Source organism: Bufo bufo, chromosome 2 (genome assembly GCF_905171765.1).
Source record: "Bufo bufo chromosome 2, aBufBuf1.1, whole genome shotgun sequence".
Classification (NCBI taxonomy): domain Eukaryota; kingdom Metazoa; phylum Chordata; class Amphibia; order Anura; family Bufonidae; genus Bufo; species Bufo bufo.
Genome location: NC_053390.1, coordinates 369,613,702 through 369,627,232, shown reverse-complemented (window position 1 = coordinate 369,627,232; position 13,531 = coordinate 369,613,702). Strand labels below are relative to the sequence as shown.

Genomic DNA, 13,531 nt, shown 5'->3' with positions numbered 1-13,531 from the left:
GTTTCAGTAACTACTTGCATTCCCCAAGTAGCATCTATTCTTGTGACTCTATGTTGTGCCGTTCCTCTATTATTCCTTTTTGAGGTTGGTAAATGTAAAGATCCATATGGGTGTTATAAGTTGTGGGTGTGTCCCTGCCCTGTCAGTGCTGCCAGTGGCAGGATGTGCAAGGGCGCATCCCCAACTGGAACTGGTAACACCCAGTTGGACCTTACTGCAAACTATTGGCAATTCCTTCATAAACCTATAATGTAGGAATGGCACAACACAGTCATAAGAATAGGTGCTGTAGAATGAATACATGTGGAATGCAAGTACTCACACTAAGCAGATCTGTCAGGAGAGGGACAGGTCCCCTATCAATGCAGTATTCTTTCTATACAGACAAGCTCCATGAACTCGCCCAATGCCCGATCACCTTTAGAGAACCCAGTTTTATCATATTAGTGAGCTCTGGAGGTTTTTTTTTTTTTTATATACTGGACCAAAGAACTTTGATCTGAGCATTTTTAGAAACCTATTTTAGGCACTGACGAGCCGCTGTCACATTGGGAAATCACGATTCTTTGCTGCACGTTGTAAACGTTTGAAGCCAAAAATCACTGGGAGTCTTGTAGTAAGTCTTGCAGCAATGTGTTTTTCCCTATTTTGTGTGACATGCCTGTCATCTGTTTGGCCATTTGGTATCGCACTATTCCCGGAGGCGTGTTGATTAACTGATGTTTGTAGAAAAGATTCCTGTGACACACACATGCCTTGGCAATGGTGCCGCAGGATTTCTAGAGCTTTCTGCTCTTCTTGGTGTGTGCTGGGTTTTTTTCCAGAAAAATGAAGACTAATAAACTATTTTCCTTATTTTTTAGGACAGGTGCCCATGTGAGCGAAAAAATTAGGTTAACATTTACATATATGTCAGCGTTTTTAGGAATAACGGATTTCTGACTTCATGTATTTTCTAACAGGAATAAAGACGCTGTAAGCCAAATGGCGGTGTGCCCCGTGAAAACGGCTGAGCTGTGCCCTTCCAACTCTTCCGCTTTTCCAAGTCAAGAGGTAGACATCACACTGACACATTTACATAATAGCGTCTGTTTCTTGAGCAGAGAGACATGTGGACAGAACTTTTAACTCAGCCCAGGAAATCTGGCTGGCGACGGGCACAATGTATGGTGTGGCAGGAGGGTAGGGGGCTCGTCACTCTTGGCTTTAAGTGAATATTGGCCAGGCTGGACTACTGTTTGCGGTACAGAGAAGTATATTGCCAGAGCTGCCCTTCTATGCCACACACTGCAGGGGGTCAGCTATATAAAGGAATTTAATATTAAACTGGGAACAGAAATATGGTTCAGGTTACCATGCACCATGAGAAAAAAATGTCTATATATAAGGCTACTTTCACACTGGCGTTTTGGCTTTCCGTTAGTGAGATCCGTTCAGGGCTCTCAAAAGCGGTCCAAAACGGATCAGTTTTTCCATAGCATCATCACGACGGCATACAAGGAGAGATTGACCCCTGACCTCTGTAGGGGCAGGAACAGAGAAAGGTTAAATACCCTCCTCCCACCACCAACACCAGTGTTTCCTGTCCCTACAGAGGACAGGGCAGAGAAAGGTCTCCCTGTATGCAGGGAGATGAAGCTAAGGAAATGGAACCTGTTTATTTTTTATTTTTCCGTTACCTTTGGGAAAACGCCGGCATCCAGCATGGCGTCCCCCTGCCCTCCCGCGGTCCAAGTACTAACGCTGGGCAGGGGGTTCAGGGCCTATCTCGTCCTGGTTATTCCGGGGCCTGTTCCCTGGCGCAGACTCCCTCCTAGCCTACTTGGGCGATAGCTGGGTGCGCGCCGGCGCATGGAGCGCATGTTTATGACGTCACGGCCGGCGACCCGGAAGTGACGTCGCGGCGGCAGCGTGGAGCCCAGTTTAAAACCGAGGCATAAACGCTGGTTACCGCCCGTGTCAAAACGCTCCCAGGATCGGTCCCCACTGGTGCGGAACCCTTGCCTGCAGAGAGGACGATGTCGGCATCTGAGCGATCCCCCAGAGCTGAGCCTCCGGCGCTGCTACCAACTGTGAGTCCCCTTCGGGGGTATTGTTTGTGCAGGTCAGGGAGTCTGTTGATCCCCCTCTCCTGCTGTAATAGGTGGAAGGGGGAAAAAAGAGAGAGAGGAAGTTATTTCCAGGGGCAGCTAGCTCGCTTCTGCTGACCCCCTCTTGCTCTCTCTCTCTCCCTCTAGTGGTCATACCCTGATGCCCTGCCTTCTCCTCTCTTTTAGGCTAAAGAAGCCCCGAAAAAAATCAAAAAAACACTCAAATGTATCTCCTGCAATAGCAGACTTCCTGACTACTACCCTAAAAAGTTGTGCAAGTCTTGTATTTCTAATATTGTACGGGATGAAGCACCCTCCTTAAAAGAGGAATTGAAAACTATGATTCAGGAAGAGATCCGTTCATCCCTGGCCCACCTGTCCACTAATCCCCCCGACTTGCCGCAACCTAAGAGGAAGCGGGCTAGGTCTCCGTCCCCTCCGGACCTAGAAGTTATGGCGGATGAAAGTGCCCACTCCGTTAAGTCATGGGAAGAGGGGGAGAGAGTCTCTGATACAGACTCAGTGGATGACAGTCGTAGATATTACTTTTCTACAGAAGAAATGTCCGACCTATTAAAGGCAGTAAGGTCGACCATGGGCGTGGAGGAAGTGCAACGTACCCATTCAGTACAAGAAGAAATGTTTGGGGGCCTAAGGGTCAAGAAAACTCGTGTGTTCCCCATTAACGAGAGTATTAGGGATATGGTCCTTGATGAGTGGGCAGATCCAGAAAGACGTCTGGGAGTCCCGGCTGCGTTCAAAAATAGGTTGCTTTTTGATCCAGAGGAATCTAAAATTTTCAATGAAATTCCCAAGATCGATGTACAGGTGGCCAAAGTGAACAAGAAAACATCTCTCCCATTTGAAGATACCTCCCAACTTAAAGATTCAATGGATCGTAAAGCGGACAGTCTTCTCAGGAAATCCTGGGAGGCGTCCATGTTCAATATTAAAACCAATATTGCGGCTACCTCAGTCGCCCGATCCATGTATCTTTGGTTGGGAGAATTGGAAACTCATATTAAGGATAGAACATCTAGGGAACAAATTCTTAGTTCTCTCCCTCTTTTAAAATCCGCCACTGCCTTCCTGGCGGATGCCTCTGCCGAATCAGTCCGATTCTCCGCCAGAGACGCGGCACTTTCCAATGCAGCCAGAAGAGCCCTCTGGATGAAGTGCTGGTCGGGGGACAAGACGTCTAAATTGAAGCTCTGTTCCATACCCTTTTCTGGAGAATATGTGTTTGGCCCGGTGCTAGATAAGATTCTAGAGAAGGCCGCGGACAGAAAGAAGGGGTTTCCGGAAGATCGCCCCTCCAGACGCCGGTATCCTTTTCGCCCCTCCTCGGGTCAAGAAAAAAACTACAGGGGGAAAGGGAAATCAGGACGTTGGAGCTATCCAAAAGGAGGAAGAGGAAGAGGCCAATCCTTCTCCCACCCAAAATCCTCCGATAAGCAATGACGTCGGGGTGGGGGGAAGACTCTCAAGATTCCTGGGGTCATGGGAATCCATCTCCCAGAACCCCTGGATTTCCAAGGTAGTCGGGGCAGGCTACCAAATAGAGTGGTCTTCAAGACCCCCAAACAAATTTTCACTGACACGGTTCCAAATGAACCTTTGGCAAGGAGTCCAGAAACTTCACTTAATGAATGTAATCTCACCGGTCCCGCCTCCAGAAAGAGGCAGGGGTTTCTATTCTACCCTATTTCTAATCAGGAAGAAAGAAGGCACTTTTCGGACTATCATAAACCTGAAACCACTAAACAGATTCATCCGTTATCAAAAATTCAGGATGGAGACCCTAGCATCTACAATCCCTCTGCTAAGCAAAGACGTCTTCATGTGCACAATAGACCTACAAGACGCTTATTACCACATTCCCATTCACACCGACTCAGAAGTTTCTCCGGTTTGCAATCCAGGATATATCAGGGAACGTCCATCACTACCAGTTCAGGGCCCTTCCCTTCGGGATTTCATCTGCGCCAAGAATATTTACCAAAGTAGTGGTAGAGATGGTCGCCTTTGCCCGAAGACAGGGACTTATGATAATCCCTTATTTGGACGATTTCCTTCTAGTCAGCGAAAGTCTCAGCCAAATCAGTTCGAACCTGAAGCTTTTTCTCTCCATCCTAGACGATCTGGGGTGGATCGTGAACAAAGGAAAGTCCGTCCTCACCCCCTCAAGGGAAGTTCGTTTCTTAGGGATGATCCTAGACTCCCGAAGGCAAGCGGTATTCCTACCTCGAGACAAAATATCAGTTCTCCAACAAAAGATCAGGTCCTTTCAAAAAAGAAGATCCTGCTCTATCAGAGAGGCGATGAGTCTGCTGGGCCTGCTAACATCCTGTGTTCAGGCAGTTCCCTGGTGTCAAATACACTTCAGACCCCTACAGTCCTGGATCCTGAGTGTCTGGAACAGGTGCCAATCCTCTCTAGATCATCAAGTAAGTCCACCAACTCAGATTCTGCAGTCCCTAAATTGGTGGAAAGACCACGGAAACTTATCACGGGGAAATCCGTGGCAGAAGACTCCCCAGGTTCAGGTAATAACAGACGCAAGTCTGTCCGGCTGGGGTGCAAAGGTGGGGGATCGTATGTTCCAGGGCACTTGGCCAGATTCGATCAGATCCCAGTCATCGAACTTCAGGGAACTGAGAGCAGTCTGGGAGCTGTTAAAGGTAGCAGAGGAGATGTTGTGTCATCATCACATAAAAGTGCTGTCGGACAACACTACGGCCATTGCCTACCTTTCCCATCAAGGGGGAACGCGGTCCGTAACCCTACAAGCACTGTCAACAAAAATCTTTGCTTGGGCAGAACAGAATGTGGCCTCGATATCGGCAGTTCATCTGAAGGGAATACTAAATCAGGAAGCGGATTTTCTCAGTCGCCACAGAATCGACCATACAGAATGGTCTCTAAGTCCAGAAATATTCGGGCTAGTAGTAAGGAAATGGGGGATGCCCGACGTGGATCTATTTGCCACCAGGGCAAACTCAAAGGTGGAAACATTCTGTTCCCTAAACCCCAGGGACAGACCTCATGCCTTAGACGCCTTCGCCATTCGTTGGCATTGGAATCTGTGCTATGCCTTCCCTCCACTTCCTCTAATTCCGAAGGTGGTACAAAAAATTCTTCAAGACAAGGCCACGGTGATTGTGATCGCTCCCCTATGGCCAAAGAGAAGCTGGTTCTCATCCCTCCAAAAATTTTCCCTACAAGATCCATGGCTCCTTCCTGTGCGGGGGGATCTACTCCAGCAGGGTCCAGTTCTACACCCAAACCCGCAGTTTCTGAAATTGGCGGCTTGGATCCTGAGTCCCAAACCCTGAAGCTTCAGGGCCTGTCAGACGAAGTTATTTCTACTTTGAAAGCCTCCAGAAAGAAGGTAACGTCAGCAATTTACCTTAAGATCTGGAAACGTTTTTGTTCCTGGAGTGGGGACGAATCGCCACATTTGCGTAAACCCAACATCCAAAGAATACTGGATTTCCTACAGCAAGGTCTGGACCTGGGACTTAGACCCTCTACCTTGAAGGTCCAAATCTCAGCCCTAGGTTGTTTCTTTGACCAAGATATAGCCGGCCATCGTTGGATCTAAAGATTCATTAAGGCGGCGACGAGACTCCGCCCAACGATCACCGCCCGTGTCCCTTCCTGGGATCTGAACGTCGTTCTTACAGGCCTTACTTTACCACCCTTTGAACCCATGTCTGACTGTCCAATAAAATTATGGTCCTTGAAAACGGCCTTCTTAATTGCGATAACTTCGGCCCGCAGAGTAGGGGAATTACAAGCCCTATCAATCAGGGAACCCTACCTCCGTATTCTAGATGATAGAATTATTCTCCGTTTGGATCCTGGATTTCTCCCCAAGTCGTATCCAATTTTCATCGGAGCCAGGAGGTTACCCTACCTTCTTTTTGCCAGCACCCCTCTAATAATAAAGAATCAGCGTTTCACTCTCTGGACGTTAGACGGGCAGTCCTAAACTATATCACGGTGACGGGGAAGTTTAGGAAATCTGACAATCTTCTAGTCCTGTTTGGAGGAAGATTTAAGGGCCAAAAAGCCTCCCGGTCCTCTATAGCTAGATGGCTCAAAGAAGCCATTAGTCTTTGTTACCAAATACAAAACCTTACATGTCCAGTCAACATTAGGGCCCATTCCACTCCGGGCCATGTCTTCCTCTCAGGCGGAGAGAGCTGTGGCTTCTCTGGAGGAAATCTGTCGTGCTGCCACTTGGTCCAGCATTCATACATTTATAAAGCACTATCGCCTGGATCTTTCCAGATCTTCTGATCTGTCCTTCGGGCGGAAAGTCCTCCAGGCTGTAGCCCCCCTTAACTGATATATTTTTTATATCTCCTTGTATGCCGTCGTGATGATGCTATGGAAAAACCGGAATTAGTCTTACCGGTAATTCTGTTTCCATTAGATCATCACGACGGCACGTTATTCCCTCCCTATGATTTAAATCGTTTTTGACCTAGTAGGTCTCTAGAAGGTATGAAGTAATACCTTTGTTTCACTATTTTCCACCACCGGGTTGCTCTGTGTGATTTTGGAAACACTGGTGTTGGTGGTGGGAGGAGGGTATTTAACCTTTCTCTGTTCCTGCCCCTACAGAGGTCAGGGGTCAATCTCTCCTTGTATGCCGTCGTGATGATCTCATGGAAAAAGAATTACCGGTAAGACTAATTCCGGTTTTTCCCTAATGCATTCTGAATGGAAAAGGATCCGTTCAGAATGCATCAGCTTGCCTCCGTTCAGTCACCATTCCACTCTGGAGGCGGACACCAAGACACTGCCTGCAGCGTTTTTCTGTCTGCCATGTGACACAATAGAAAAGGGATCCGTCCCCTATTGACTTTCAATAGTGTTCAAGACGGCTCCGTCATGGCTATAGAAGACATAATACAACCGGATCCGTTCATGACATGTATTATTGTAATGGAAGCCTTTTTGCAGATCCATGACTGATCCGCAAAAAACGCTAATGTGAAAGTAGCCTAAGGAACATTGCAGATGCATTGTCCACATTACATATGAGCGGTCCTCTGACAGTGTTTGTAAAACCGCAGTTTTTTTTTGGAGGAAAAATTCCAGCACCCACCCTCCTGGTTCTTACAGTTATGTGTTGATGTAATTACAGTCAGAATAGTGGTGCTTATAGTTGTTTTTATAACTATGGCGAAAAGTGAAGTGGTGGCCCCCATTTCCCTCATTTTTGTATGTGTACATAGCATAATGGGATGGAGTTTAAAATGCAAAAATAAAAGCAAAACTTCAGGGATCTGTTGAAGGGGTTGATTATAAGGTCGGTCTTAAAAAATGGCTCTTTAGAATTTTTGCCTTAAGAGTTTTCCAGGAATAGATAAAAATGGCGGCTTTCTTCCAAAAACAGTGCCACGCCTGTCCACAGGTTATGTTATTTCAGTTTAGCCCCTCCCCGTGAGCAAAGCTCCAGTAGCCGCCATAACCCCTGGACAGGTGTGGTGGAGTTTTTTTTAGAGGAAAGCAGCAATATTTTTCTGATCCTGGGAAAACGCCTTTAAAGAGGACCTGTAATGTCCTGCCATGTCAGTTTAGTAATTACTTGCACCCCCCTTATTATAACATTTCTGGAGCATCTATTCTTATGACTGTCATGTGCCATTCCTTTATTATTCCTGCTATGCATTATGAATGAATTGCTAGCACTTTGCATTAAAGGTCCATCTGGGTGTTATCAGTTGGGGATATGTCCCTGGGCAGTCAGATTTTATCAAATCGGTACTGCCAGTGTTGGAATGTGCAGGGACACCCCCCCCCCAGCTAGTAACACTCAGATGGACCTTTATTGCTGACAGTTGATTTATAAACTTCTACTACTATGAATAATAGAGGAATTGCACAACATAGAATCATAAGAAGAATAGATGCTCCAGAACCATTGTTACATGAGGCATGAAAATAGTTAATAACAGACATGTCAGGAGAGGTGACAGGCCTTCTTTACGTGTATGTGTGCAATGTATTTAATTCCACCATTTGTCTTCCCTTCAGAATGATGAGAACGTTTCCACTCCAATGAATTTCAGCTCCTTTAAAAATGTCATCCATGTGAATTTGCCAAAGGTAATAATAGCTTATACATCGGGTCAAGATAACAGCGCTTTTCATGTCATACGCAACGGAGTAGGCTATCAGTCCTTTTATCGTTACAGCACTGACAGATATTGCTGGGAATCATTACTGTCACACTTACATGGCACACTCTTTCTACCCTTAGAAAGCTGCTGCACAAGTGGGCATATTGGTAGACTTGTGAGATGCTTCTAAGTATGGTCATGAGGGGGCATTACTACCCACTGCATAGATCTCTGGTCTATCAGATACTTGTTTTTAGAATTACACAAGGATACTGTACATGGGGGAGGGGGTTAATTTGCTAAATTTAGAAGCAAGCCGGGTTTTTATACTGTCCTTGCCACTTTCTGAAAAGGGATAGTGGCTGAGTGGTGGTCTCTGGCACAGCACATTTACTTTAATTTATGCCATTACAGGTGTAAATGACAATTGAAATCTATTCTAGGTACCAGCTGAAGTAGCTTTCAATCTAGGGTGGGATGGGCTGCCGGAGGATGCACCTAACTTATGACGAGACCTGTGCCTAGTCGTAAATTAAGAGCATCTGGGTATATCAAAGACTGGCATGAAAGGCCAGGCTTTGATGAGTAGATCCCAACATTCCTGGTGGTGTGTTAAAGGCATTGTCTGGACTTTTAAATGAAAAAAATATAAAATGCTTCCCAAGTAAAATAAAAAATGAGTCATTACTCACCTTACTGATTTTCCACCTCTTATTCCAACACTTCATGGTCCCTGCCACTCTCTGCTTCCCGGTCCCTCTCAGCACACACGAAAATGGCAGCTTAGCGAACAATTACCTGAGGTGGGTCGCTGATGTGTTCAGGGATCGGCTGAGCAGTCATTTTCGAGACTGACATCGGAAACGTTGGGAAATGAGTGACCAGGGATCCACATACCTCCTGAAATATTTATATACTCAAGAATTCAGTTAGTAGTAGTTTACAATAGTGTTGCTAGAATCCAAGGTAAATTGGTCTTCCCGAGTAGGTTGAGGAACCTGTTTTAGGTTGTTCATAGAGAGGTCAGGAGAAATGCATGAATCATGCATCTGACATGACATATAGACTAAATATACAGTATAATGAGAACTAGATGGATGATTAAAGATTCAAGCCTGCTAAAAAAAAAAAAAATGATTCTAAATGATCTATCTCTTATAGGACCAAGGGGGCCTAGGCATTGCCATCAGTGAAGAGGATACGGTTAATGGAGTAGTTATTAAAAGTTTAACTGATTATGGTGCAGCAGCGAAGGTGAGTAGAGTCACATTTCTGTATCATATAGACTTTTACTGAATTTCCTAAGAACAATTGTTCTTCTTCTTCAGGATGGGCAAATTAAAGTGGGCGACTGTATCTTGGCCGTAGATGATGAACCAGTGGTGGGTCACCCTATTGAGAAGGTAGGCTTCACATCTAGTGACTGTCACAAACAAAATGTGCCAAGTCGTGTGTCAAAGAGTGCCAAGATCAGGAGGACTGGAGGATATCTGGTGTTAACTTTTTAAGTACCATGCCATTTATCTCAGTGATATCTTATGTAGTAGCAACTTATAGAAATCATATTGAGTTGTGATTTTCATAAAAAATATTATTATATTTATATTATTTTATATATTATAATATACAGTACAGAACAAAAGTTTGGACACACCTTCTCATTCAAAGAGTTTTCTTTATTTTCATGACTATGAAGGCATCAAAACTATGAATTAACACATGTGGAATTATATACATAACAAACAAGTGTGAAACAACTGAAAATATGTCATATTCTAGGTTCTTCAAAGTAGCCACCTTTTGCTTTGATTACTGCTTTGCACACTCTTGGCATTCTCTTGATGAGATTCAAGAGGTAGTCCCCTGAAATGGTCTTCTAACAGTCTTGAAGGAGTTCCCAGAGATGCTTAGCACTTGTTGGCCCTTTTGCCTTCACTCTGCGGTCCATCTCACCCCAAACCATCTCGATTGGGTTCAGGTCCGGTGACTGTGGAGGCCAGGTCATCTGGCGCAGCACCCCATCACTCTCCTTCATGGTCAAATAGCCCTTACTTTCAAAGTTTTCCCAATTTTTCGGCTGACTGACTGACCTTCATTTCTTAAAGTAATGATGGCCACTCGTTTTTCTTTACTTAGCTGCTTTTTTCTTGCCATAATACAAATTCTAACAGTCTATTCAGTAGGACTATCAGCTGTGTATCCACCTGACTTCTCCTCAATGCAACTGATGGTCCCAACCCCATTTATAAGGCAAGAAATCCCACTTATTAAACCTGACCTGTGAAGTGAAAACCATTTCAGGGGACTACCTCTTGAAGCTCATCAAGAGAATGCCAAGAGTGTGCAAAGCAGTAATCAAAGCAAAAGGTGGCTACTTTGAAGAACCTAGAATATGACATATTTTCAGTTGTTTCACACTTGTTTGTTATGTATATAATTCCACATGTGTTAATTCATAGTTTCTATGCCTTCAGTGTGAATCTACAATTTTCATAGTCATGAAAATAAAGAAAACTCTTTGAATGAGAAGGTGTGTCCAAACTTCTGGTCTGTACTGTATATAAAAATATATATTTTATATAATATATATTTTAATCAGGTCATTTCATCTTTATATTTTCATTTATTTTCCTTCCTGTAGGTTGTTGGTCTTCTTAAGAAATCAAAAACGAATGTGAAGTTGACAATAAGTTCTGATGAAAAAGACACCCACCAAAACCATGTTTTACCGCTGTCTACATTCACCTCCGGTGTTGCTGAGAAAAGAAGCAGCCAGCCGTGTCTACCACATATCAGCCTTTCGGAGCCAGAAGCTGTTCATAGTAAGAATCTGTATTGTTTTTAGATATTGGCCTTCCAACGTATCATGTTCTACATATATAGCCAGTGTGCATATTGTGCTTTGACTAGGCATTTTAACCCTTTAATGACCGGAAAATTTCATTTATTTTTGTTTCTTACTACCAAGCCTCCCAAAGCCATAACTTTTTTCATTATTTTTTCATTCACATAGCCGTATGAAGGCTTGTTTTTTGCAGGACAAGATGCACTTTGTAATAGCACCATATACAGTTACATAAAATGTGGTGGGAATTGGGAAAAAATTCCAATGAGGGTGGAATTATAAAAAAGAAAAAACATTCTGGCACAGTTTTATGTTGCTTTTTTTTTTTTTACACCATTTCTTATTCAGTAAAAGTGATTTGTTACTTTTATTCTCCAGGTCAGTATGATTACGGTTATACCACATATGTATAGTTTTTCTTGCGTTTTAATACAAAAAAAACAAAAAAAAACGTATGACCCCCTCTAACTTTTTTGTAGTTATGTGTACTTTTCAGTATTAATAGTTTGGGGTGTGTACGACTTTTTTTCATTAGAACTCAGGTCAGACCACTAATCAGACCCCCAATGTTAATCAGACCCCAACAAGACCTCACCTCAGACCCCCAATCAGACCTCAGATAAGAGACTCATGCCACTCATCAGTCCCCAGCAGTCTCATACAGTCCTGATAAAAAGTTTAAGACCACTTGAAAAATGGCAAAAAATCATATTTAGCATGGCTGGATCTTAACAAGGTTCCAAGTAGAGCTTCAACATGCAACAAGAAGAAATGGGAGTGAGACAAAACATTTTTTCAGCATTCAATTTAATGAAAACAACGAATAAACTGAAACAGGCTGTTTTTCAGCTGATCAACAGTTTAGGACCACACCTCCAAAAAAAAACTAAACCCCCCCCAAAACAGAAATCCAACTTCTAAACATGAACTCAGTAATGAGTAGCTCCACCGTTATTGTTGATCGCTTCAAAAATTCGTTTTGGCATGCTTGATGCAAGCGTTTCCATGAGGTAAGTGGGAACATTTCTCCAAGTGGTGAAGACGACTGCACGAAGGCCATCTACTGTCTGGAATTTTTATAAACTTCCCTTGCCATCCATCCCCAAATGTTCTCAATTGGATTTAGATCAGGGGAACACGCAGGATGGGCCAAAAGAGTGATGTTATTCTCCTGGAAGAAGTCCCTTGCCCTGCCGGCATTGTGTACTGTAGCGTTGTCCTGTTGAAAAACCCAGTCGTTGCCACACAGACGAGGGCCCTCAGTCATGAGGAATGCTCTCTGCAACATCTGGACATAGCCAGCGGCCGTTTGACGCCCCTGCACTTCTTGAAGCTCCATTGTTCCACTGAAGGAAAAAGCACCCCAGACCATTATGGCGCCCTCTCTACTGTGGTGCGTAGAAAACATCTCAGGTGGGATCTGCTTGTAACGTTGTAAATAATCAGGACCATCAAGGTTAAATTTTTTTCTCATCAGAGAATAAAATTTTCTTCCACCTTTTGAATGTCCCATGTTTGGTGCTCTCTTGCACAGTCCAAATGAGCAGTTCTGTGGCGTTCAAGGAGACGAGGTCTTTGAAGACGTTTTTTGTTTTTGAAGCCCTTCAGTCTCAGATGCCGTCTGATGGTTATGGGGCTGCAGTCAGCACCAGTAAGGGCCTTAATTTGGGTCGAGGATCGTCCAGTGTCTTGACAGCTAATTGGATCCTCCGGCTCAGTCCTGGTGAAATTTTTTGGGGTCTTCCACTTGACTTTTTTGTTCCATAATCCTCAGGCGCGATGGCGCGCTGTGAGAGACCCTGCTTATGCAGTTCAACAACCCTAACCACGTTAAAAAAAGGGAGAGTTTTTTTGCCTTTGCCATCACAACGTGTGACTACCTGACAGAAAATGACAATGAATCCACATCTTTGCACAGATTTGGCCTTTTAAAGGCATGTGGTCCTAAAATTTGGATCAGCTGAAAAACAGCCTGTTTCAGTTTAATCGTTATTTTCAAATAATTGAATGTTCAAATAATGTTTTGTCTCATCCTCATTTCTTCTTGTTGCATGTTGAAACTCTACTTGGAACCTTGTTAAGATCCAACAATGTAAAATATGATTTTTTGCAATTTTTCAAGTGGTCTTAAACTCTTGATCAGGACTGTATCAGCCCCCAGCAGTCCCCATTGCCTCTCATATTAGCTCCCAGCAGCCCCCATTGCCTCATATCAGCCCCGTATTGCCCCCCAGCATCTCCATATTGCCCCTAATCAGCCCCCAGCATCTCCATATTGCCCCCATATCAGCCTCCAGCATCTCCATATTGCCCCCAGTATCTCTATATTGCCCCCATATCAGCCTCCAGCATGTCCATTTTGCCCCCATATCAGCCTCCAGCATGTCCATATTGCCCCCTGCGCCTCATGTTTTATAAAATAAAAAAAACACTTACTTTCCTCCGGACGCCGCCGCTCC

General features: G+C 44.2%; 1 protein-coding gene across 8 annotated transcripts in view; it reads left to right on the top strand.

The window, feature by feature from the left end:
• The window catches only part of MPDZ (multiple PDZ domain crumbs cell polarity complex component), a 175,900-nt gene that overhangs the window by 121,657 nt on the left and 40,712 nt on the right, over positions 1–13,531 (top strand). For all 8 annotated transcript variants that reach the window (XM_040417156.1, XM_040417155.1, XM_040417153.1 and 5 more), the window contains 5 exons: positions 963–1,053; positions 8,142–8,213; positions 9,389–9,481; positions 9,556–9,630; positions 10,869–11,049. In XM_040417156.1, coding sequence (XP_040273090.1) covers positions 963–1,053; positions 8,142–8,213; positions 9,389–9,481; positions 9,556–9,630; positions 10,869–11,049 — 512 coding nt within the window. The remainder of the gene's footprint in view (positions 1–962; positions 1,054–8,141; positions 8,214–9,388; positions 9,482–9,555; positions 9,631–10,868; positions 11,050–13,531) is intronic.